Here is a 27,790-nt window from a genome sequence, read left to right as displayed (position 1 = left end):
GAGAATGAAGTTCTCTTTGTATTTGTAAAAAATATTAAATATTCGTTGTTTTGGGAGATATTAGCATACTAACGAACAAGATAAAGAATTGGGAAAGACCATAAATTAGGACTTTAATCAATAGAAAACTTTTAAATTTGATACATTTCAGTTACTTTTAAAAACTTTTGAGTAATTACAAGCTGACCTTTGAAAATTTGGGTATTATATGAATGACTTATTCAACAAATTTTATTTTAATTTGAAAAAGTCTCTGGGGCTTACGCCTCACTACAAAAACGCGCCTCAAACGCCCGTGCGTTTGTCCCGAACGCCCGGGCGTTCTTCCCGAATTGCTGGGCGTATGCCTCTTGAGACTTTCGCCCCACATCATCGCCTCGGGGTATTTTTGGTGCGCCTTGCCCCGGATTTGCTCCGGGACTCGCCCCCAAAACGCCTTTTAAAACACTAATCTACACTCATGCCATGTTGATATGGATGCAACATCTAAAATAAAGAGTACGAGCAACTTAAATTAGTTCACACGTACGAAACATTAAACTAATTTCTCCATCCCTTTTCAATATTTTGCAATAACAAACAAGCTCAACGAGTTATTTATTCTCACTCGAAGATATCAGCACCTCTGAATACATATTTCAAAAGGATTTTCCACTACAGCTAGATAAAAGAAAAATACTAGTACTATAAGAGTATTACACATAGAAGCAAACTTCAAGTAAAGTAAATACCTCAAAAATACAAAATGCTATGTAGTCCACGTCAAACCTAATTTACATAATATGCTCTACTTATATAGACTATGCATTACTAGAGAAAATACCTTAGCCAATGTTCAAATACTAAATGCTATGACATTGAAGTACCAAGCTGTGTTGTCCGAGCTTTCCAAAAAGTCTCGGGGGGGCCGCACCCGTGTCGGATTCTCTAAAAATAGTGCATTTTTAGAGAATTCGGACACGAATGCGGTGGCATTTTGAAGAGTCCACGCAACATACGTACCACGTCCTCCTAGGACCATAACTTGTAGTCTATCTTGATGTCACTTGCCTTGGAGATAATCCCTCTTCTGATATATCAGAAAACAGATCAATACTTTTAGACAAAGCATACACAATTTCCACCATACTAGGCCTTTTTGAAGGATCTTTATTCAAACAAGAAATGGCCACAGACATTACATTCATAACACTCTCCATTGTACATTCCTCTCTAAGAAGACTATCATCCATCCATTCTTGCAATTTCTTCACTTTTCTCTCTTCACTCCCTTCCAATATTTCGCCAACTTTCGCCCACAAAACTTTCCCTTCATCGTCGATAGCTTCTCTCCCTGACATAAGCTCGAGCAACACAACCCCGAATGAGAAAACATCCATTTTAGTCGATACAATACCATCGGTGAGATACTCGGGGGCAATGTAGCCCTGAGTTCCAACAATGTGCATCGTTATCGCATTGCAGCCTGATTTAGCAAGTCCAAAATTGGCAACTTTGGCTCTCATATTTGAGTCTAGGAGAATGTTGCTACTCTTAATGTCTTTGTGTACAACCCTTGGCCTTGTATGTTCATGGATATATAAGAGGCCATTTGCAACATCGGTGGCAATTTTTAACCTTGTTTTCCAACTCAATTTTTCTTTTTTGTCCTTGTGAAGCCATGAATGTAGTGAACCATTTTCAACATACTCATAAACTAAATAGCAATTTGCTTCTTTAGGGTCTATGCAAAAACCCTCTAGCTTCACTAAATTCCCATGGTTCACCTACCAAAACCAAAAAAAGGAAAATCATTAAGTAGGCGTTTGAACATGAAAATTATAATTTTTGAAAAAAGCAATATTTGGAATTAAATTAAAAAATAATATTTTTAGTGACATAAAAATAAGACAAATAACGCACTAAATGCAACAATACTGCAAGAGAGGTTGCAAATTAGGATATGATGACGTTTCTTTATTGAAATAGGTAGGCTAATAAAATCAAGGGCAAAGGTCCAAATATACCTTGTATTATACGAAATTGAGCACATTTGCCCTTCGTTAATACTTTAGCTCAAATATGCCCTTATCGTCACATAATTGGTCTATATATGCCCTTAGAGTTACACAGTTAGCTCATATATGCCCTTTTCGAAACGGAATTCACCCAAACTAATTAGCTCTTTCATTAATTGTATTAAATTGTATTACAAACACTATTTCCTTTTTATTAGTATTTTTTTTCTTTACCTTTCTCTTTTATTTGTTCTTTTTTCTTTTCTTCTCTTTTTCTTTCTTCCTTATCCGTTTCCTCCATTACTGATGTCTTCTCCATTTTCGTCGCCAATTTCACTTGAAAAAACTCATGAATTCCAATTACTAAGAAAATTCTCCCATAAGGTAATCAAGTTCCAATTTCACTGGCACTCTAAATAAACGGAATTAAATTATTCCAAAAATTATGGTTTAAACTTTAAAATAATAAAAACATCTCAACCTTTAACAATACTCAAAAGACCAAAATATTAAATTATTTCCAGAAAGATAATTTAATGATTAAAAACCTAGAGTTCAAGTTGTAGTGTTATAAATTTGAGTTAGTCTTTTTCATCTTTTTTCAGCTGGACATTTTCTATTTTTTTTTTATTAACTATGTAAATTAGGGGTTTACATAGAACGGGTTGGTTCGGTTTTTATCAAAACCAAACCAAACCAATTATATCGGTTTGGATTGTTCGATTTTGTTGGATTTTTCGAATTTTTTATTACATAAATATTTTTTCAATCTTACTTTGTTAAATTTTTTATAACTAAATATATGTTCAGTAAAAATTAAAAAATTGACAAACATATGATCTATAAAAATATTCTTATGGGAGAATTTTCTTAGTAATTAAAATTCATGAGTTTTGTCAAGTGAAATTGGTGACGAAAATGGAGAAGACATCAGTAATAGAAGAAATCGGATAAGGGAGAAAGAAAAAGAAAAAAAAAAGAAGAGAAGAAAAGAAAAAAGAAAAAAGAAGAAAGAAAAGAGAAAGGTAAATAAAAAAAAGTACTAATAAAAAGAAAATAGTATTTGTAATACACTTTAATACAATTAATGAAAGAGCTAATTAGTTTGGGTGGATTCCGTTTCGAAAAGGGCATACATGGGCCAACAGTGTAACTCTAAGGGCATATATGGACCAATTATGTGACGATAAGAGCATATTTGAGCTAAAGTATTAACGAAGGGCAAATGTGCTCAATTTCGTATGGTACAAGGGCATATTTGGATATTTTCCTTAAAATCAATTCAAAGTAGTACAGAACAGCCGGGCTAAGCTAAAGCATGACGCATTGATGGGAGAAAAAGCTTGAATGTCCTAATGACTTAAGAATACGACAGGTCACTAAACCTCACCAACTTTTAATTAAATACTTTGGAGGAAAAGCTTTTCTGCAGTGGAATTCTAACTTTAGTAAATTCTCAATGATACAAAAGCAAATCTAAAGTGGAGGTTTAAATTTGACAACAAGGGGTCGTACCCGACAAATAATCAAAAATAATTTTGGGATAAAAATTTAATATATTTTATTTTTTGTTTGGTTACTAATTTTGAAATAAATTATCCCATAATTAAAAATAGTATTGGGATAATTTATATATGTCAGAGAATAATCTCAGAATATGTTATTAAAATAGTAAAATTGATAATCCCGGAATTAATATAATACACCAAATAAATCAATAAAAAAAAATATCGGACTATCAAGTTAACTCATCTTCGAACCAAATGACCTTGAAGGAATGTCGATAAAGTAGGTGTAAATTTCGAAGCTAATGTTAGAAAATTTACTTTTATGAAAGGTAGCAGTAAATAGAACGGTTCACAATAAATAATTTATAGAATAATCTAACCTTCTGCTGGTGTCTTCTTGTTGGGATGAATACAAAGGCTTAATTAAAGTATAGAATTGGAGTAAAATATTTACCTTTTGGAGGATCTTGAGCTCCTCACGGGCATTCCACTTCATTTTCTTGATTGCAAACACTTCTCCATCAATTATACCTTTATACACAGACCCTTGAATCAAACACCCTTCATCAAATCCATCTGTTGCTTCCCAAAGTTGTTCAATTTTATACATTTTATACTTATCTAAACAATCTGAAACATCAGCCATTAAATTCACTTCAACCTCCTTATTTAAAGACTCCTTTTTTGATCCAAGATATAAGCTTTTCTGCCTTTCCACATCACTATACTTTTCTCTCTTACTCTTACCTGACTTCTCTCTGTAACCCCATAAACCAGCTAACAAAATCAGTAGCAGCCCAGAAATTCCTAAACCAATAGCTAATCCTATGACTGTTCCTTTCTTGTCATTTTCTTGTACTACTGTTGTATTTGTGACAGGTGGAGGACCATTTGAAGCTGTTGGTTGTGTAATATTAGGAAGTTTAGACAGTGGAATGAAAAGGGTATCAAAAATCTTGGGATTATTTCCATTAATTTCCCTTATAGATTGTGGGGTTGTTCCAAATCTTGAAGCAATTGAAGAAATGTTGTCAAAAGGTTGAAATACATAACTAATAAGATATCTTGGTTGGTTTTGGTTTTGGGGTTGTGTTTGTGTTCTGTTTGGACACTTACAAAAAATTGGGAATTCTATGGCTTGACCTATGTCAATATTTTCTGGTACAACAGTTGGATTAACAACCTCAGCAGATTGAAAAGTTGTGAGGTTTTGGAACTTAACAGTTGAGATCATGTACATAGTATCACCTGAGTTGAAACTATAGTTAAGGCCAGCATATGAGATGTTACCAAAAGTGGTATTGATGTTGTTACAAGAACAAGTGATTGGTACTAAGAGGGATTGGTCATTGACTAGAGTTGTGTTTGGGGTAGAAATATTACTGGGGTTTGCAATCATAAGCCTACTTATTGAAAAAAGATCACCAATTGAGGCTAAATCAAGAAATTCTGGTCCTCTTGCTCTGTAAAAGACATATGTTTGACATGGATAAAATTGGCTTGGATTACAGCTATAGCCTGTTGTACTTGGTGCATCTTGTGCATAACATAGGTTTTGATTGTACAATAGGAAGATGATGAAGAAAAGAAGTGAAAAAGTACCATACATAGGCTTGATTCTCATTTTCTTGGTTTGTTTTTTGTCTTGTGGAGAAAGGTGTGTTAAAAAATATAATGGAGCTAAGAAGTTTATATATACAAAATTCTTGTGTTTTTCTTATAGTCTTGGTTTTTGACCATTAATGGGAGATAGGTTTTTTTTTTTATTTGATTGGTGTTTGTTGTTTAATTTCTCATATGGTCTTGTCTTGAACATTGATGGAAAATGTAGGTTTTCCAATTTGATGGTCCCACATAGAAGACATTTTGGTCAACCTTATTGCAGAAAATACTCTTATTTATCTTTTGTTGTTTTCTGCAAATTATTAGACTGCAAAATGTTTTCACATGTTTGGACTAGTTATCAGCCTTTTAGACACATCTTTTTCTAATAAAGTAGTATAAGTATATATAAAAATATCACAACAGTGGAACTATTAGAAAATTAAAAGGGTTTGGCTTCTTTATGATTGGACTGTTTATTGGACTAGAAACTCAATTTTTTTGTAGTATGGAAAAATTTCATATTATTATAAAAGCAGTGTTAAGACAAAATTATTTTCCAAAATCAAAAGCCAACTTTGGTCAAGAATCCTATAATACCAAATTCCAAATTCCATTGCTTTAAAGGACCCTGAGAGAAACCGTACGAAACCTCAGTTTAATGAATTGTCGTGTCTCAATATAATTTGTGGATGACTTGGATATATATTGGAAGACCAAGACTTTTAAACTTGACAATGGTGCCTCGGCGTATAGGAGAGGTCATCAAAGCTAAGTGTCTGTTTCTATATCACTGCAGTTAGTGTGAAAGTCTTGACTAAGTTCATTTGGACAAATCAAGGTCTTTTTCTGGTACAACAGTTGGATTAACAACCTCAGCAGATTGAAAAGTTGTAAGGTTTTGGAACTTAACAGTTGAGATCATGTACTTAGTATCACGGAAGTTGAAACTATAGTTAACGCCAGCATATGAGACGTAACCAAAAGTGGTATTGATGTTGTTACAAGTGTGAGCACCTAATTTTTGCCCTAATATAAAATTACTCTTAAAAAATAATTCAAAAATAATTTTAATTATTTTATGAACTTTAGAAGTTTTTCTTTATTTGTTTTGCATTTATTCGCATTGTTTATGCATGTTAGGAATATCGTAAATCATAAAAATCATAAAAATATTCAAATCTTAATTTCATAGCATTTTAGTTTTTGAATTGCATTTTTAGGATTTAATTACATTGTTAAATGTATTATTTAAATATATAAAAACTAAAAAATCCATTCTTAGGCTAGTTAATTAATTAGGTCATTAGTTAATCAGTAAGTGAAATATATAAATAGTTTAGCCACACAAATTGGTCTAGTCAAGCCCATCCCTTTAGAAGCCCAATTTCCATGACCTACCTGGCCCAACTGGATCCCCCCTCTTTAAAACACCCATTTTCCCAAACTCTAAAGGAGGAGGAGAAGAGAAGAGACTTCGAAATTCGTAAGAAAAAAAATTGAAACAAAAGCTTCAACATGGATTAAGAGGATTTTCGGTTTAGCTGGGTTGAGGATTGCTCCGTTTCGGCTGCTGCTTCTTTCACGCTTGCTTCTGAATTCCATCAGCTCTATCGTGACCTTTATTTGGCTATTGACATTTGTTAGATTGGTTCCTGTGCGTTAGGTATGTACTGAAATTCCACTTTTTTTAAAAAAATTTCAGATCTGTTCTAATATAAAAACATGTTTTTCCTCGGATGTATCTGTCACACCTCCTTTTTCCCGTAGGGATAAGGGATAAGGGAGTTTTTCCAATTAAAGTGACAATATTCGAAATGAGATTATTTATTTATTTCAGAGTCGCCACTTGTAATAAGTTATGGTGTCCCAAGTCACCGGTTTATTTTAAATCCCAAATCGAGGAAGTTTGACTCTATTTATGGTCTGCGAACATAGAAGACCGGGTAAGGAATTTTGTTAACCCGGGAGAAGATGTGAGGCACTCCCGAGTTCCGTGGTTTTAGCACGGTCGCTCAACTATTAGTAATTGGCCTAATTATCTGATTTAATACATGTTTTTAAAACCTAGTGTGCATTTTTATCTTCTAAACCGCTTTTAATATTTATGAAATTTATTTGAAACAAGTCACGATGTCGTGCGCTTGTCGTTTTGACACACCTCGCAAACCGCATCACATGAAATGCACCCGCGATTTACAACATGCCTATTTTTATTATTCGAAGTTATAGTCGAGTCACGTAAAACGCACACTCGAATTGGTGAATTATGTATCCTGACTATGCCACGAGAACCGTACCCATAGTCACAAGGGTTTATTATTAATCGCGCCTAAAACAAGCTACGAATGTTCATAATTTGTTATTTTCCTAAGGTTTGAGATGATTGTGAAAAGTAGCAAAGATTATGGAAAAGAGAAATGCTGCATGTATGATTCAGCTTATATGAACAGTTGTAGAATTAAGTACATTCAATTCGATTAATCTGCTCACATTCATTTAAAGCATTGAACATGCATCATGCATTAACTTTCAAATACAGCTACAATGAACTTGAAACAAAGGAATACAGGACTAAATTAGAATTAAATTTACATAGCTTATTCAATAATCAACTGAAACAATATGACCGCTTTACATCACTTTACACTAACTACCCGATCTCGACTAGTGTTCTTTCACTCTACTTCTCCACATCTACCAATGATGTATTGATTTTAATCTCAATCAATTACACCTTCTCTTTCGAAAATGTGATGCTAAAGATATTGAAGCTCAAATTGAACAAACTGTTTATATTCAAAAGTCAGACCCAATCTGTAAATAAGTTCTATTGATTTCACGAGCAGTTTATAATAATTTAAAAAAAAAAATACTTCAGAGAAGAGCCATGACTTTACAGTAGACTAGATGTCATTTTTTAAGTCTAAACTAAAATTGAAGTCAATAAATCCAAACAAATAGCAGATACATCCGAGGAAAAACACGTTTTTATATTAGAACAGATCTGAAATTTTTTTAAAAAAGTGGAATTTCAGTACATACCTAACGCACAGGAACCAATCTAACAAATGTCAATAGCCAAATAAAGGTCACGATAGAGCTGATGGAATTCAGAAGCAAGCGTGAAAGAAGCAGCAGCCAAAACGTAGCAATCCTCAACCCAGCTAAACCGAAAATCCTCTTAATCCATGTTGAAGCTTTTGTTTCAATTTTTTTTCTTACGAATTTCGAAGTCTCTTCTCTTCTCCTCCTCCTTTAGGGTTTGGAAAAATGGGTGTTTTAAAGAGAGTGGGGATCCAGTTGGGCAAGGTGGGTCATGGAAATTGGGCTTCTAAAGGGATGGGCTTGACTAGACCAATTTGTGTGCTAAACTATTTATATATTTCACTTACTGATTAACTAATGACCTAATTAATTAACTAGCCTAAGAATGTATTTTTTGGTTTTTATATATTTAAATAATATATTTAACAATATAATTAAATCCTAAAAATACAATTCAAAAACTAAAATGCTATGAAATTAAGATTTGAATATTTTTATGATTTTTATGATTTACGATATTCCTAACATGCATAAATAATGCGAATAAATGCAAAACAACAAGAACACGTGATTGGTACTAAGAGGGATTGGTCATTAACAAGAGCTGTGTTGGGGGTAGAAATATTACCAGGATTTGCAATCATAAGCCTATTTACTGAAAAAAGGCCACCAATTGAGGCTAAATGAAGAAATTCTGGTCCTCTTGCTCTGTAAAAGACATAAGTTTGACATGGATAAAATTGACTTGGATTACAGATATAGCCCATTGTACTTTGTGCATAACATGAATTTTGGTTATATAAGAGGAAGATGGAGAAGAAAGGAAGATGGATAAATAAGAATTTAACACCCTTAGGGTTGATTTCATAGCAAACTCCCCAAAACCTAGAACATTAGAGGTTGAATCCAAAGTTCTTAAACTGAGCAAGAAAAATTTAATACTTTTGGGATGTTGGAGATTGATTGTGATTTATTAATTGTATTATTTGATCATTGAGTCGATTACAAGGATTGGAGCTTACGTTGTTGCTTAAAAGAAGAAATTAAGGTGAGTTGATATAACCCTTTACTAAAGTGGTTTAACTCACAAAAGCATGCATACAAGGTGTTCGATGAGATGCTTAAAAGAGTTAATATGTACTTAATCGGAGCGAGTGAGTACTTATTAACTTAGAATTGTTCTACCTAAAGTTTAGATGGTTTATTATGATATATGTGCATAAATGTTCAGATTGTTGTGTTATTCTTATATGTCATTTTCATGTTGAAAATTCATGAAAAAACAAGAATCTTTAGAAATACTTTTGAATATTTATTTCATTCTTATGCCATGCTTTACATATAAGGATATCAGTATGAGTATGTATAGGATGTTCCACAAAAGATTTAGACTTGAAAAGTCCCAAGAAGAAGTTTTAGAAAGAAAAGATTTTTGGGAGTATCATCTATTCTGAGAAGGGTCATAGTCCAGGCCGAGGGTCCTGACCAAGGCGTTCACTTCCTGAAATTACTTGTGACACAGTAGGGATCACACGAGCCGAGGGTCTCGTTGCTGAGAATTTACTTAGTCAGGCTAAGGTATGATACATGAATGCTAAGAACCATGAAGCGAGTGACACCTCGTAGATTGGGCCTATTCGATCAGGCTGGGATCGAACTCGGGCCGATCATATAGTGACTAAGGCAGAAATAAGTTAGGATAGTTGGAACCCCCGAAGTATAAAGTGAAGTATTTTTTTTTTATGAGAAAGAAAAAAAAGGAATTTCTTTTAGAATATTCATAAACTGCTACTATGCAATTATTTTAGAATTGTTCTTAGAAACTTTATATTCATGCATTCAGAATTTTTATTTGTAATATATATTTTATTAAAGTTTCGTCCCCTGTCGTCGAGACTCACTGAGTACAATGGATGGTACTGACGTTCTCTTTTGGGAACCTACGTTGATCTGCGGTACAACGTAGAAATCGGTTTTGCAGGCGAGCAGACTACAGGTTAGGAATTCCCTCTCTTCTTGTGCTAATGGTGAGCTCCGCTTTTGTTCGTGGAGTATTTCTTTGAGTCATCTTGTAACGACCCGACTTATTGTTTTGAGACCCTTCAGTAGCTTAAGGTCTGAGCAGCTTTGTAATGTGCATTATGACTTGCGTGTATGGTCGAGTTTGGTTTTTGGATGATACAGGGTTAAATTGAAAGAACAATTCTTATTTTTGAAGCTTAAGTGAAAAGAGTTGACCGGAGTTTGACTTTTGAGCAAACGACTTCAGAATAGAGTTTTGATGATTCCAATAGCTCTGTATGGTGATTTTGGACATAGGAGCATGTACGAAAAATTATTTTGAAGTCCGTAGTTAAATTAGGCTTGAAATGGCTAAAATAGAAATTTAAGCTTGGAAGTTTGACTAGGAAATTGTATTTTTGATATCGGGTTCGGATTTCGATTTCGGAAGTTGGAGTAGGTTCGTAATATCAATTATGGCTTGTGTGCAAAATTTAAGGTCAATCGGACTTGATTTGGTAGGTTTCGGCATTGTGTGTAGAAGTTTAAAGTTTTGAAGTTCATTAGGCTTGAGTCAATGTGCAATTCATGTTTTCAGCATTGTTTGATGTGATTTAGAGATTCGACTAAGTTCGTATGATATTTTAGGACTTGTTGGTATGTTTGATTGAGGTCCCGGGGGCCTCGAGCAGATTTTGGATGCTTAACAGATTGAAATTAGACTTTGAAGAATTTATGAGGGTTAATGGATCAATTTCGGACTTGGTGTTTTGCTAAAGGTTTTTGGTGCACAGGTCTAGTTTCCTTCTACACGATCGCGTGATGAGAAGGTCCGCGATCGCGTAGGCTTAGCTAAGCAGTGGAGGTTTTGTGCTATGCGATCGCGTGGGGATATACACGATCGCCTAGGGTTAATTGGGGGCTGCTGAATCTTTGTTCTATGCGATCGCGTAGCTGGGAAGAGGGAATGCATCATGAACGTGTGGATCAAGCAGCGTTCGTGAAGAGAAAAATGATGCAGCAGGGATCACGCGAAGTTGTGCTTCGCGATCGCATGGACAAGTCGCGATCGCGTAGGTCTGTGGAACTGATGCTTCGCTATCGCGCGCAATTATCCGCGATCGCATAGAGTTATTTTTGGGCAGTGGAAAAATTATGCTTCACGATCGCGGGACTTGGTCTGCGATCGCATAGAAGAAATGACTGGGCAGAGAGTTTAAGTTTTCATCTCATTTTCCATTTTTAATGATTTGGAGCACGGGAGAGGCGATTTTGGAGAGATTTTCAAGGAAAATAATGGGGTAAGTGTTCTTAACTCAATTTTGGTCAAATTACCCGAATCTATTGCTATTTTTAGTATTTATTTGGTGATTTAAGTTGAAAAATTTTGAAAACCCTCTTGGTTAAATTTGAAGATTTGTAGGCCGAACTGTTATCAGAATTTAATAATTTTGATATGGTTGAACTCCTATCGAAATGGGTGTTCGGATTTCGTAAAAAAAACTTTCGGGTTTCGAGAGGCGAGCCCCGCGTTGATTTTTTAATACAAATTTTAAGTTGACGTTTTATTATCCGAAATTATTTTTGATGAATTTTAATGAAATTATACATCAATTTGGATAAATTTGAGTTGTCCGGAGGTCAATTCAAGCAAGAAAGCTATTTTGGAATATCGACATAACTTCTAAAAGGTAAGTATCTTGTCTAACCTTGAGTGGGGGAATTACCCCTTAAGCATTGAGTCGTATGTGCCATTTGTGAAATGTGAAAAGCCGTGTACGCGAGGTGACGAGTACGTACTTGGCTTGCAAATTATACCGGTTAAAATTCTTAGACACTCTTAAATATTAAATTGGAAATTTGTTGGTACTTACTAAATCCTCTATTTGCCATACCGCAATCCTTGGTTGTTGAATTTATTTTTATATGATAATTTAGTGTGATTGCCACCATGATTTTTATGTGAATCCCGTATTTTTGTTGAGTTGATATTTCCTGGAGATAATTTTATTATGGATTATTCATTTTGCAAATAATTTATTAAATAAATTTAAAAGGAGGCATTAATATATTTGCCAAAAATTTGGATTAAAGAAGGCGTTGTTCCTTGATGTATTACTTTCCAATTCATGTTGTTAAAATTGGTATTGAGTTATAAAGGCCGTAAATCAAATTGAGGCAAAGTGTTAAATTGTGAAATATTATTCTCTTGAGTTGTTCACTTTCGGATATTTTTGTTAATATTTTTGTGCACATTATGGTTGAGCCATAGGCTCCTTATTGTGGAAAATAATATATTGTTGATTTCCGTGGTAAGTTGTAATATTTGAGCACTTCAGGTACAATTTGTGATATGTTTTGATATTTGAGCACTTGATGTGCAATTTGTGATATGTTGTGATATTTGAGAACTTGAGGTGCAATTTGTAATATGTGGTGATATTTGAGCAGTTGAGGTGGAATTTATAATATGTTGTGATATTTGAGCACTTGAGGTGCAAGTTGTATTATGATGTGATATTTGAGAACTTGAGTTGCGATTTATGAAATATTGTGATATTGATACGCATGCGGTGAGATAAGGTGGGCTTGATACGCGTGGCTAGTAGGGGAACTACTAGAAGTCATGCGGTGTGATAAGGTGGGCTAAAACGCGAGATGCTATTTCGAAAAAAAATAATTTTTAAAAACTAAATGTGAAGGCTCCTGTGATGATATAAGGAAAAATTAAAATTTATTTATGATTTGGGACTACGAGGTGGTACCTCGGGAGTGCCCTTTGTTGATATTTCTCTGTGGTTGCATTTGCCTTTGGTTATTTTATTTTTCCGTGATATGTAAATTCTTGTATTCTTTCGTGATATATTATTTGATTTTATTATGTGTTTTGTATTCCTTGTTGCATGGTGTTGGCTTTGGCTCTTCGTACGAGACTCTGAGGATTTGTGTTTCTTGTTTTGAATAGTTTTCGAGGTTTGAGTTGTTTTGAATAAAAGAAATTTGCTATAATGTTTTAATTTGATAAATTTTACATTCAAATCAGTAGCTATTGGATACTTCATTTTAATTGAAATGTTATTTTCTTCACCTAAACGAGTTAAAAAATAAACTCATTTCTTTGTTGATTTCTTACTTGTTTTAAAAATGGTAAACTTACTCTATTGAAAATAAATTGATCATGCAAATTTTATATACATTGATATTTTGGTACGTGAGTTGTCCGTGCGGTTGTAATAGAGATATTGGCACGAGGTGCCATGAAAGTATGAAAGTAGGCTGAGACCCGTATTCTATGATTATGAAATGAGGTGTCACAGAGTGACTTTTATTTGAAAGAATTATATTCGAAAGATATTTATTTGAGAGAATTATATTCGAAAGATTTTTATTTGAAAAACTTATATGTGAAAGATTTATATTTGAAGGACTTACATTTGAAAGGCGTATATTTGAAGGACTTGATTAATTGATTGTACTTGTGTTCCTTATTCGTTTGAGCAATATTTATGATGTTCTTGTTGCCTTGTTGTTCATATCCCTATGATCTTTGTTGCCGTCACTGCTATTTATTTTCTATTATCCTTGTATTTTACTATATTGCACATGTTAAATGACTAGTGAGTGTCTTAACTGTACCTCATCACTACTCCATCGAGGTTAGTCTTGATACTTACTGGGTACCGACTGTGGTGTACTCATACTACATCTCTGTATATTTTTGTGCAGAGTCAGGCATTGAAGATATCAGATTCGGACAGAGTTAGAGTGTGATGGCAAGGATTCAAGGTAGGGCTACTTGGTCATCGCAGTCACTTGAAGTCTTTCTAATTTATTGTACTGTCAACTCTTATTCGAACAATATTGTATATTTGATTGCATGTATTCAATTAGAGTTCGTGACTCTGTATTACCAGTCTTGGGAGGTTGTTATAATTATTTCCGTTGTGGGTTTTGGATTATCCATTAAAAAAAGAAGGCTTGAATTGTAATTAAAATCGGCTTACCTAGTCTTAGAGACTAAGTGTCATCACGACGCCTGTGGTGGGATTTTGGGTCGTGACAAGTTGGTATCAAAGCTCTAGGTTCATAGGTTCTACGAGTCACGAACGAGTCTAGTAGAGTCTTGCGGATCCGTACAGAGACGTCTGTACTTATCTTCGAGAGGCTACATAACTGTTAGGAAATTTCCACTTCTTTCATTCCTGTCATGCGAAATTTGTTGATTTTGGAGTTTGAGCCTTTGTATCTCTATTCTCTCAAGATGGTGATGACACGTGCTACCGGGTCAGATGAGCACACACCCGTGCATTCTGCTAGGGCCGCAAGAGGCCGGGGTCGAGGTAGATGCCAAGGAAGGGCACATGCCGCAGCTAGAGCACATGTCAGAGCAACAGTTTAGGAGCCGCCAGTAGCTCCAGTTGGGGGACAGGTGCTGGAAGCACCTGTTGTTACCCCAGGACTTTAGGAGACTTTAGCGTAGTTTATGAACATGTTTGGTACATTAACTCAGGCGGGATCAATCTCAGTTTCACTAAATATTTCACATATTGGGGGAGGAGTTCATACTCCTACCGCCCGTACTCCAGAGCAGCAGGTTCATGTTGGTTAGGTTTCGAGTGTAGTACCGGTATAGCTTGTTATTCCGGTTCAGCCTGAGGTCAGGCCAGAGGCATCAATAGAAGAACAAAAGAGACTTGAGAGAGTTAAGAGGTATAGTCCACCTATCTTCAGTGGCACATCTACCTAGGATGCCCAGGGATTTCTAGATAAGTGTCATCGTGTTCTCCACACCATGGGTATTGTGGAAGTGAGTGGAGTTGCCTTTACTATATTTTAGCTGTCAGGAGCAACGTATCAGTTGTGGCAAGTTTATGAAGAGAGTAGACTAGCCAATGCAACACCACCAACTTGGGCTCAGTTTTCGGAATTTTTTTATAAGAGTTTGTTCCCCAGACTCTCCGGGATGCGTGGCACATAGAGTTTGAATGGGTGCGTTAGGGCACCATGACGGTGTCAGAATATGCTATCAGGTTCAGTGAGTTAGCCCTTCATGCACCTATCTTGGTTCCTACAATTAGAGAGGGAGTCTGCAAATTCATCGGAGGGCTTGATTATGATTTTCAAATATGTATGGATTGAGAGTTGCAGACTGACATTCCATTTCAGTAAGTAGTAGAGATTGCCAAAATGTCAGAACATGTTCGAAGTGAGAAAACGGAGTCTAATGAGGACAAAAGGTCTCGAAACTCTTGAGGATTCAATGGATTCTACTCTGCAGCTATGACTCATCATGGCAGAGGTTCGGGCAGTTGGTCAGCCCAGTCCGCAATTCAGAGTACTCGTAGTGCTCTAGTTAATACTTTAGTGCACCACCGGTACGGGGTTCTTATAGTGGTTATTCCAGTTATTCGGCATAGACTCAGTATGAGTAGCCGCACCCGCAGAGGAGTTGTTATGAATGAGGTGATACTAAGCACATCATGAGAAATTGTCCCAGACTTGGGAGGGGTGGATTTCATCAGAACACTTAGGCTACAAGCTTTATTCCAGTTAATACTCTACGTGCTCAATCAGTTAGGGTTGGAGGACATGCGGGTAGAGGGCGCCCAAGAGGGGGAGGCCCGACCCGTTGATATAATTGCTATGACTTGGCTGAGGCCAAAACATCAGATGGTGTCGTTACAGGTATGGTTTAATTTATAATTTAAAATAAAAGAAGCACTATTCTTATTTTGATTCAATTTTGATTATCGAGATGAGACCTCCTATCGTGCTCCATATAGGGCGAGTTTGTGATTTATACACCATTCATGTGTTTATCCCTGTTGGGATATTTGATGGTGTTAGCCCGTGTCTATCATTTTGTTTTGCACACTATTGAGGGCTATGAGTCCAAATGTGACTTTCAGTTACTCACTACAATGGATTTTGGTGTTATTTCGAGATAATTGATTATAATTTTATGAATTATTTGCCCTACCGGTATGAGGGTTCATTATGTGTTGTGAAATTATTTCACGAAATTTTTTAAAAAGAAGAGAAAAAAATGGAAAATTTTAATTGGCACAATGTGCAAAGTATTTGTGATTCATAATTGAGGATGACATCCTCGTGGTTTAATGTGATTTGATATGTTTAACCCGGGCTACGTGCCGCGGTAGAAGTTATATAAGTGCCCATGTAATATTTAGTTATTTCGTGCTGTAATTATTGAGTTAATGTGATTTGATATGTAAGACTGTATGTATTTTTCTGTGCATATTTAGTTATTTCGTGCTGTAATTATTGAGTTTTAGCTCACGAGGTTAGTGCCCATGTGGCGTTAAATGTGACTCGTTAAGTCGGGTAAATAATTATGAGGTCTTCATGCCTCACATTTTACTGTCAGTTTTGTGAAAATTCGAAACGAGGTTTTGGTTAATATGAGGTTAATTGACGATGCTGAAATTAATTATGAACATCTATTATGACCAGAGATATGGTTATGGGCATACGTATGATGTGTGCGAAGGCACAAGTTGCTATAACCAGTTGAGACTAATACTGTGTGTTGATATGAAAATCAGGCTTTTTAAAAATATTTGGAGTGTAAGAAATTGGGTTTTAAAGTTTATAAGTATGGATGAAAGAAATAATCTTCAATTGAGATGGCGTTATCGAATCCATGTTAAATTTACGGTGATGTAGAATCACCCCCGCAAGTATGTGTGTAATAATACACTCAGTAATTTAATGTCCTCGGAAAGATTATTGGCACGTTCGAGGATGAACGCTTGTTTAAGAGGGATGTAACGACCCTACTTGCCGTTTTGAGAATTGACGTCCCTTCAGCAGCTTAAGGTCCCGAGCAGCTTTGTAATGTGCATTATGACTTGCGTGTATGGTCGAGTTTGGTTTTCGGATGATACAAGATTAAATTGAAAGAACAATTCTCATTTTTGAAGCTTAAGTGAAAAGAGTTGACCGAAGTTTGACTTTTGAGCAAATGACTCAGGAATAAAGTTTTGATGATTCCAATAGCTCCGTATGGAGATTTTGGACTTAGGAGCGTGTCCGAAAAGGTATTTGGAAGTCCGTAGTTAAATTAGACTTGAAATGGCTAAAATAGAAATTTTAAGTTTGGAAGTTTGACTGGAAAATTGACTATTTTATATCAGGGTCAGATTTCGATTCTGGAAGTTAGAGTAGGTCCGTAATATCAATTATGACTTGTGTGTAAAATTTGAGTTCAATCGGACTTGATTTGGTAGGTTTCAGCATCGTGTGTAAAAATTCGAAGTTTTAAAGTTCATTACGCTTGAATCAATGTGCAATTTATGTTTTAGGCGTTATTTGATGTGATTTAGAGGTTCGACTAAGTTCGTATAATATTTTAGGACTTATTGGTGTGTTTGGTTAAGGTCCCGGAGGGGGGGGGGGGAGGGGGAGGGGGAGGGGGAGGGGAAGGGAGGGAAGACTCGAGTGAGTTTCGGAGGGTTAACAGATCAATTTCGGACTTGGTGGTTTGCTGAAGTTTTCTGGTGCACAGGTCTGATTTTATTCTATGCGATCGCTTGAGAAGGTCCGCGATTGTATAGGCTTAGCTAGGCAGTGGAGGTTTTGTGCTATGCGATCGCGGGATGATATCCGCGATGGCGTAGCTGGGAAGAGGGAATGCATCGCGAACGCGTGGATCAATCCGCGTTCGCGAAGAGGAAAATGAGGCAGCAGGGATCATGCGAAGTTGTTCTTCGCCATCGCGTGGACAAGTCCGCGATCACGTAGGTCCGTGGAACTAATGCTTCTAGATCGCGCGCAATTATCCGAGATCGCGTAGAGTTATTTTTGGCTAGTGAAAAAATCGTGCTTCGCGATTTGATGGTTTACAGATATAAAATATTATATATATTTATATCATGGATGGTTTACAGATATTTATTTAGGTTGAATGGATAAAAGAATCACAAAATAAAAATACAATGTAAATTAATTATATTTTGTCAAAGTTTATATGGCATGAACTGCCAAATGGTATTAGCACCCACAAGTGAGTACTAGCGAAGTGCCACCAATAGGAATACGTTATTCCTTCTCCTATTGGTTTTAAAAATAAAGGTAATTAAAGAATCAAAAATAAGATTCTCTAATCATAAGGACCCAAGACCTCATTAGCGTGCATTGAAAGGGGCGAAGCAAAGTCGTCTATTTTCAATTCTTGTGGCTACTCTGTCTTTTCGTCAGAGCCATCATCAAGGTACTTTCTTTTATGAAATTGCTATGTGATAATATCATCATACACAAGAATTTAACACCCTTAGGGTTGATTTCATAGCAAAGTCTCCAAAACCTAGAACATTAGAAGTTGAATCCAAAGTTCTTAAATTGAGAAGAAAAATTTAATACTTTTAGGATGTTGGAGATTGATTGTGATTTATTAATTGTAGTACTTGATCATTGAGTCGATAATAAGGATTGGAGCTTACGTTGTTTCTTGAAAGAAAAAATTGAAGTGAGTTGATATAACCCTTTACTAAAGTGGTTTAACTCACAAAAGCACACATACAAGGTGTTTGCTGAATTGCTTAAAAGAGTTAATACGTACTTAATCGGAATGAGTGATTACTTATTAACTTAGAATTGTTCTAGCTAAAGTTTAGATAATTTATTATGATATATGTGCACAAATTTTGAGATTGTTGTGTTATTCTTATATGCCATTTCATATTGAAAATTCATGAAAAAGTAAGAATCTTTAGAAATACTTTTGAATGTTTATTTCATTCTTATGCCATGCTTTACATGTAAGGATACCAGTATGAGTATGTATAAGATGTTGCATAAAAGATTTAGACTTGAAAAGTCCCAAGAAGAAGTTTTAGAAAGAAAAGATTGTTGGGAGTGTCCTCTATTCTGAGAAGGGGTGATCGTCCAGGCCAAGGATCCTGACCAAGGCGTGATTTCCTGAAACTACTTGTGCCAAAGTAGGGAGCACACGAGCCGAGGGTCTCATTGCCAAGAATTTACTTAGCTAGGCTAATGTATGATACATGAGCGTTGAGAACCATGAAGCGAGTGGCACCTCGTGGATTGGGCCTATTCGATCAGGTTGGGATCGAACCCGTGCCGATCACATGGTGACTAAGACAAAAATAAGTCAGGATAATTAGAACTCCCGAAGTATAAAGTGAAGTATCTTTTTTGTAAGAAAGAAAAAGAAAGGAATTTCTTTTAGAATATTCATAAACTGCTACTATGCAATTATTTTAGAATTGTTCTTAGAATCTTTATGTTTTTTATTCATTGAGAATCTTTATTTGTAATGTATATTTTATTACCGTTTCGTCCCCTGTCGTCGAGACTCAAGGAGTACAATGGATGGTACTGACGTTCTCTTTTGGGAACCTACGTTGATCTGCGGTGCAACGTATGAACCGGTTTTGCAGGCAAGTAGGCTACAGGTTAGGACTTTCCTCTCTTCCAGTGCTATTGGTGAGCTCGACTTTTGTTAGTAGAGTATTCCTTTGAGTCATCTTTATTTAGTTATTTCTTTGATTACTTAGAAAACTAACCAGAGAATCTCATGTCATGAGCAGTGCGTCAGTGTTACGACCCAAAATCTCACCCGTCATAATGGTGCCTATCTCGTTACTAGGCAAGCCAACAACATCAAGAACCCACAATTTCTTTTAAATACCGAAAACATAATATTTAAATTTAAGAGTAAATCCCACAAACATAGATATAAACACTCCCAAAACCCGATGTCACTGAGTACATGAGCATCTATACATTACAAGTCTGGGAAACCCGGTCTATAATAATCTGAGACCAAATACAATATACAAAAGGATAGGAAAGGAGAGACAAGGTCTACGAAACATAGCAGCTACCTCTGAATCTTCGAAAAATCAACCGTGTGAAAGAATCAACACTTACTGTGTCCGGAATCACCTGGATCTGCATACGAAGTGCGGGGTGTAGTATGGGTACCACCAATTCAGCAAGTAACAATAATAAATAAAGAACTGAAAGTAGTGACGAGCTTTTCAGCTAAGTTCAAATACAATACTTTCCAGCATAAAAGGGTAGGTATGCTCTCAAGTTCAACATTTAATATTTCACAGAAATTTCATATCAAATTTGACTGACACAGAAAATAATATTTTTTCGAATTTCCAAAATAGTGATATATGACAGCTGAAATGCAGCAAATAATGCAATCAATGCATCCTCTCAGAGTAACAATCACGCAGTCCTCCCATTCACTCCAACCTCACAGTCACTTTTTCCTCACAGTTACTCAGCACTCGGCACTCGCACTCCGCACTCGTCACTCGACACTCGCACTCAGTAGGTACTTGCGCTCACTGGGGTATGTACAGAGTCCGGAGGGGGTCCTTCAGCCCAAACGCTATATCAAGCCAATCATGGCATAAATCAATAAAAACATGCTGCGGCGTGCAGCCCGATCCATAAATATCCTCACAATTAGGCCCTCGACCTCACTCAGTCATCAACTTCTCTAGTCTCTCGGGCTCAAGATGTTATGAAAATCAGCCCAAAATTGATAATATGATGTTTTAATAAATAGCAACAGAGACTGAGTTATGATATGAAATGAATAAACATGACTGAGTGAGAAATAAAAATTTGAACATATAACTCAACCACAGAAATGACCCCAGTGGATACCAATAATAACAACATATGCCTAAGCATGATTTTTAATACGAGTCTCAGTTCAATTTTTCTTTAACACGTAGAGAATGTACGAATATCAACCGATTATTCAACTATACAGTTCCATGGAATTTGACCAAGTCACAATTCCTACGGTGCACACCCACACGCCCGTCACCTAGCATGTGTGTCACCTCAAACCAATCACATAACACATAATCCGGGGTTTCATACCCTCAGGACCAAATTTAGAAATGTTACTTACCTCAAACCGTGTAATTCTTTATTCCGCTATGCCCTTGCCACGAGAATTGGTCTCCGAAAGCCTCTTATCTAGCCACAATTAATTCGATTCAGTCAATACCAATTATTGTAATTAATTCCATAAGGAAATACTAATTTTCCAATAAAAATCCGAAATTAACTCAAAAATCGCTCAGAACCCGACAAAAGTTACAAAATATGAACGCCCATCTAACCACGAGTCCAACCGTACAAATTTCACCAAATTCCGATATCAACTCGACCCTTAAATCTTTCATTAAATTCTTTGAAGATTTCTACCATTTTCAACCCAATTTTTATCCATTTGAACTCAACAATCTTTCCATAAACCTTATTGATACGTATATATAATACTCTTACACTCAAGAATCATACTCTTAATCGCCCATCTTTACCCAAACTCAAAATTAAAGACTAGGGGTTAAAACAATACCTCTTGGGTGAAAATCTTGTGATATTTCCTTGTTGGATTTCAAAGCTTGAACAAGATCTTGATGAACAAAGCACTTGAGCTTCTTCCTCTATCTAGAACACTCTCCATTCTCTCTAAAAATGTCAGATTTTTTCTCCAAAATGAGCTTCAAGGACTATAAATCAAAGTTGGGTCGGGTAAAAAATTAGAAAGAATGGAAGCCCCGACGCAGTTATACAATTGCATAACACGTATGCGATCCGCATAATTTGGCCTCCAAAACTGGGCGTGACTGACCCGGTCTGCGGTCATTATGCGGTCCGCATACCTGTTCTGCGATCGCATAATGCACCGCAGAACGGGTCTGCATACGCATAATACACCGCAGAACGGGTCTGTGGTCGCATAATGCACCGCAAATTTTCCTCAAATCTTACCTCACAACTACCTTACTATGCGGCTATTCTGCAGTCCGCAAAGTGATTCTGCGGTCGCATAATGGACCGCAGAAACACATTTTTCTGCCATAAATTCCAGTGCATTGTTCAACCCAAGAACCTTAATTTCTTTAGAAAAAAATTCTCCGGGGTCGTTACACATAAGTCAACATCCGGTCAATCTTTCAACTTAAATTCTAAACCTTGGAACTAAGTGTTCCAAATCATTCCAAAACCTCCACGGACCCGAACCAATTATCCTAGCAAGTCAAATAACAATCGTAAATCATAATTTGAGCAGTAAATGGAGAAACCAGGTTTTAATACTTCGACCGACCGGGTCGTTACATTCTCCCCCTCTTACACAAAGTTCGTGCTCGAACGAGTTTAGAATCATACCTAGAGTCTCAAATAGGTTTGAATATTTGCTTCGCATCTCCCGCTCAATCTCCCAAGTAGACTTTCTGACTGGTTAGCCTCTCCAATGTACCTTCACTGATGTTATGTTCTTTGACCTCAGCCTTCGAACCTGCTGGTGTAAAATAGCCACCGGCTCCATATCATAAATCAAATTACCGTCCAGCTGCACTTTATTGAAATCCAAAATATGAGACGGATCCCCGACATACTTTCAGAGCATGGATACATGGAACACTGGATGAACACCTGATAGACTAGGTGGCAAAGCAAGTTCATAAGCCACTTCCCCAATTTTTTTAAGTATCTCAAAAGGCCCAATATACAGAGGGCTCAACTTGCCCTTCTTCTCGAACCTCAACATATCCTTCATTGGTGAAATTTTGAGCAGAACCTTCTCCCCAACCATGTAAGCAACATCACGGACCTTCCTGTCGGCATAATTCTTCTGTCCAGACTGCGCCATATGAAGCCGCTCCTGAATCACTTTAACCTTATCCAAAGCATCCCGAACCAAGTCAGTACCCAATAGCCTAGCCTCACCCGGTTCAAACCAACCGACCGAAGACCGACACCATCTCCCTTATAATGCCTCATACGGAGCCATCTGAATACTCGACTGGTTGTTGTTATTGTAAGAAAACTCCGCGAGTGGCAGAAATTTATCCCAAGAACCTCCAAAATTAATGACACAAGCGCGTAACATATCCTCCAATATCTGAATAGTGCGCTCAGACTGTCCGTCTGTCTGAGGGTGAAATGGTGTACTCAACTGAACCTGTGTGCCCAATTCTCGCTGCACTGCTCTCCAAAACTGTGATGTAAACTGCGTGCCCCAATCTGAAATGATGGACACTGGCACACCGTGTAGGCAAACAATCTCGCGGATATAAATCTCAGCCAACCGTTCCGAAGAATAATTAGTACCAACTGGAATAAAATGTGCGGATTTGGTCAACCGATCTACAATCACCCAAACCGCATCACACTTCCTCAATGTCCGTGGAAGCTCAACTACGAAGTCCATGGTAATGCGCTCCCATTTCCACTCCGGAATTTCAAGTCTCTGAAGTAATCCTCCCGAACTCTGATGCTCGTACTTTACCTGTTGACAATTTAAACACCAAGCTACAAACCCAACTATATCTTTCATCATTCGCCTCCACCAATAGTGCTGCCTCAAATCCTGATACATCTTCGTGGCACCTGGATGAATGGAGTACCGCGAACTGTGAGCTTCCTGGAGAATCAGCTCACACAAACCATCTACATTAGGCACACATAGCCTGTCCTACATCCGTAATACACCATCATCCCTAATAGTGACTTCCTTGGCATCACCGTGTTGGACCGTGTCCTTAAGGATAAGCAGATGAGGGTCATCATACTGACGTTCTCTGATACGATTATAAAGAGAAGACTGGTAAACCATACAAGCCAAAACTTGACTAGGCTCAGAAATATCCAATCTAACAAACTGGATGGTCAAGGCCTGAACATCCAAGGCTAAAGGCCTCTCTGCTACCGGTAAGTATGCTAAGCTGACCAAACTCTCTGCCTTACGACTCAAGGCATCGACCACCACATTGGCTTTTCTGGGATGATAGAGAATGGTGATATCATAATCCTTAAGAAACTCCAACCACCTCCGTTGCCGCAAATTAAGATCCTTCTGTTTAAACAGATGTTGTAGACTCCGGTGATCAGTATAAACCTTACAATGGACACCGTTCAAATAATGTCGCCAAATCTTCAAGGCATGAACAATAGCTGCTAACTCAAGGTCATGGACCGGATAATTCTTCTCATGTACCTTTACCTGTCTGTATGCATAGGCAATCACCCTACCGTCTTGCATCAGTACTGCACCAAGACCAATACGCGATGCATCACAATACACAGTATAAAACCCTGAACCCGTAGGCAACACCAATACTGGAGTTATAGTCAAAGCTGTCTTGAGCTTCTGAAAGCTCTCTTCACATTCATCCGACCACCTGAACGGAGCACCTTTTTGGGTCAATTTAGTCATAGGCAATGCAATAAGCGAGAAACCCTCCACGAAGCGATGATAATAACCGGCCAAGCCAAGAAAACTCCAAATCTCAGTAGCTGAAGATGGCCTGGGCTAACTCTGAACTGCCTCTACTTTCTTCGGATCCACCTTAATCCCTTCACTGGATACTATGTGTCCCAAGAATGCTACCGAACTAAGCTAGAACTCACACTTAGAGAATTTGGCATAAAGTTTATCCTCTCTCAGCCTCTGTAGTACAGTACTCAAGTGTTGTGCATGCTCCTCCTGGCTACGTGAGTACACCAGGATATCATCAATAAGTACTACAACAAATGAGTCAAGATATGGTTGGAATACACTATTCATCAAGTGCATGAATGTTGCTGGGGAATTTGTTAGCCCAAATGACATAACAAGAAATTCATAGTGACCATAACGAGTCCTGAATGCCATTTTTAGAATATCCGAATCCCGAATTTTCAACTGGTGGTACCTAAATCTCAAATAAATTTTGGAGAATGCCCTCGCTCCCTAAAGTTGGTCAAATAAATTATCAATAGGCGGCAAAGGATACCTATTCTAGATTGTAACTTTGTTCAACTGCCTGTAATAAATACACATCCGCATAGTACCATCTTTCTTTTTCAAAAACAGAACCGGTGCACCCCAAGGCGACATACTAGGCCTAACAAACCCCTTATCAAGAAGTTCCTGAAGTTGCTCTTTCAATTCTTTTAACTCAATTGGTGCCATACGATACAGAGGAATAGAAATGGGCTGAGTACCCTACATCAAGTCAATACCGAAATCAGTATCCCTATCGGGAGGCATACCCGATAGGTCTGCAGGAAATACATCAGGAAAGTCTCTCACTACTGGTACTGAATCAATAGTAGAAGTATCTGTATCAACATCTCTCACAAAAGCCAAGTATGACAAACACCCCTTCCCAACCATACATTGGGCTTTCAAATAAGAAATTACCCTGCTAGGAACATAATCTAGAGAACTTCTCCATTCAACCTTTGGCAACCCCGGCATTGTCAACGTCACGGTTTTTGCGTGACAGTCCAGAATAGCATGACATAGAGACAACCAATACATACCCAGAATTACATTGAAATCAACCATATTGAGCAATAAAAGATCAACTCTAGTCTCCAGTCCCCCAATAGTTACCACACATGATCGATACACACAGTCTACAATAATAGTATCGCCCACTGGTGTCGATACACGAACCACTAAAACTAAGGACTCACGGGGCATATCCAGATAATGAGTAAAGTACGATGACATATACAATAAGTAGAACCAGGGTCAAATAATATAGAAGCCTCACTATGGATCACTGAGACAATACCTATGATCACTGCATCTGAGGCAATAGTATCTGGTCTGGCAGGTAAAGCATAGAATCGGGCCTGACCGCCACCTGATCGGCCTCCCTCTTTTGGGTGACCCCTAGCTGACTGAGCCCCACCCCGAGCTGGGTGTGTGGGTGGTGAAGTAATTAGTGCTGAAGTCGTAGTCTGACTCCTCTGCTACACTGGACCTTCCGAGCGATGAGGATACTGTCTCCACATATGTCCAAATTCCCCGCACTCAAAGCAGTCCCCGGTACTGGTGGTGGTGCTGACTGAATCGGGCCCCGAGAACCAGAATAACTGTTGGAAGCACCCGGTGCAAAAGAACCCTGAACTGAAGGAGCACGGGATGAACTCTGGGCTGGCAGGGCACTGAGAGATGATTGAACCTAGTGAGAACTATATAAACCCTAGCTGGATGATGCACCACGGTGAACTGGATGACCCGTATGAGCGTGTCTGTAAGGACGACCCCTACTGCGGTAAAACTGACCCCCGGAAGGAACACCGCTGAAATCACCTGGACCACGAGGCCTCTTAGCCTCCCTCTGTCCACGCTCTTGGCTACAGACCATCTCTATCTGCCGAGCAATGTCAACTACCTCATCAAAAGTAGCACCAGTTCCCCTTTCTCGAGTCATAGGTAACCGCACCTGATATGTGAGGACATCAATGAACCTCCTAATCCTCTCCCTATCTGTGGGAACTAACCAAACTGCGTGACGAGCCAACTCAAAAAATCTCATCTCGTACTGCGTCACAGACATGCCATCTTGATGTAACTGCTCAAACTGTCTGCGCAGCTCCTCTCTGTGAGACTATGGCACGAACTTCTCCAAAAAGAGAACGGAGAATTCCTGCCATGTAAGTGGTACTGCACCAACTAGCCTGCGCCTCTCATAAGCCTCCCACCATCTAAAGGCAGCCCCAGAAAATTAAAAAGTAGTGAACGAGACTCCACTGATCTCTAGAATACTCGCTGTCCGAAGCATCCACTGGCACTTATCCAGAAAACCTTGAGCATCCTCTAACTCAGCACCGCTAAATGATGGAGGTCGAATCCTCACAAATCTCTCAAGTCTCCCCTGCTCATCATCTGCCATAACAGAGACTACCGGGGCCTGAGTAACTACAGCCGGCTGGGCTGGTAGTGCCTCCGGTATCTGAAGTCCCTGCACTACCTGCGTTGGAGTACGGGCAACAGGGGTATGAGTACCTCCCCCGGCCTGAGAAGTGGCTGGTGCGGCCTAAGCCGAAACCACCTGAGCAAGGCCAGTGCAAACTGTCAATATTTGAGTCAAAGCCTCCTGTAGGCCTGGAATCTCAATGGGCACAACTGGTGCCTAAGCGGGTCCCGCCGGCTCAACTACATCCGGAATCTGCTCCTGAGCTAGAGCAACTGTTAGTGCTACAGGTGCTGCTCCAACTGCTGTACAAGTGATACCTCGGCCTCTACCTCGACCCCGACCTCTACCATGACCCGGCCTCTCGCGGCCCCAACTGGTGGCACTGGTAGCTGATTATCTGATCTGGTAGTATGTGTTCTTATCATTTGTGAGAGAATAGAATAACAAAATTTTAGTTTTCCGTCGCACGATAGAATACAAGAAAGTTAAAATTTCCTAAGGGTTCGGCAACCTCTCGCAGATAAGTACAGACGTCTCCGTACCGATCCGCAAGACTCTACTAAACCTGCTCATGATTTGTGAGACCTATGTAACCTAGGCTCTGATACCAACTTGTCACGACACAAAATATCACCCGTCGTGATGGCACCTATCTCGATGCTAGGCAAGCCGACAACATCAATAACCCACAATTTCTTTTAAATACCGAAAACATAATATATAAATTTAAGATTAAATCCTACAAAAATAGATATAAACACTCCCAAAATCCGGTGTCACTAAGTACATGAGCATCTATACATTACAAGTCTGGGAAACCTGGTCTATAATAATCTGAGACCAAATACAATAAATAAAAGGATAGGGAAGGAGAGACAAGGTCTGCAAAACATAGCAGCTACCTCTGAATCTC

General features: G+C 37.9%; 1 protein-coding gene across 1 annotated transcript; it reads right to left on the bottom strand.

The window, feature by feature from the left end:
• Positions 1-565: 565 nt before the first annotated feature.
• On the bottom strand, positions 566-5,250 carry LOC104086297 (serine/threonine receptor-like kinase NFP). Its single transcript, XM_009590532.4, has 2 exons — positions 3,960-5,250; positions 566-1,766 (listed from the first exon to the last, which is right to left on the bottom strand). Exons 1-2 carry the CDS (start codon positions 5,127-5,129, stop codon positions 1,032-1,034), a joined length of 1,905 nt encoding a protein of 634 aa, XP_009588827.1. The 5' UTR covers positions 5,130-5,250; the 3' UTR covers positions 566-1,031.
• Between the last annotated feature and the right edge of the window lie 22,540 nt (positions 5,251-27,790).

This window comes from Nicotiana tomentosiformis, chromosome 9 (genome assembly GCF_000390325.3).
Source record: "Nicotiana tomentosiformis chromosome 9, ASM39032v3, whole genome shotgun sequence".
Taxonomy (NCBI): Eukaryota; Viridiplantae; Streptophyta; class Magnoliopsida; order Solanales; family Solanaceae; genus Nicotiana; species Nicotiana tomentosiformis.
This window is presented reverse-complemented; position numbering and strand designations above follow the sequence as displayed.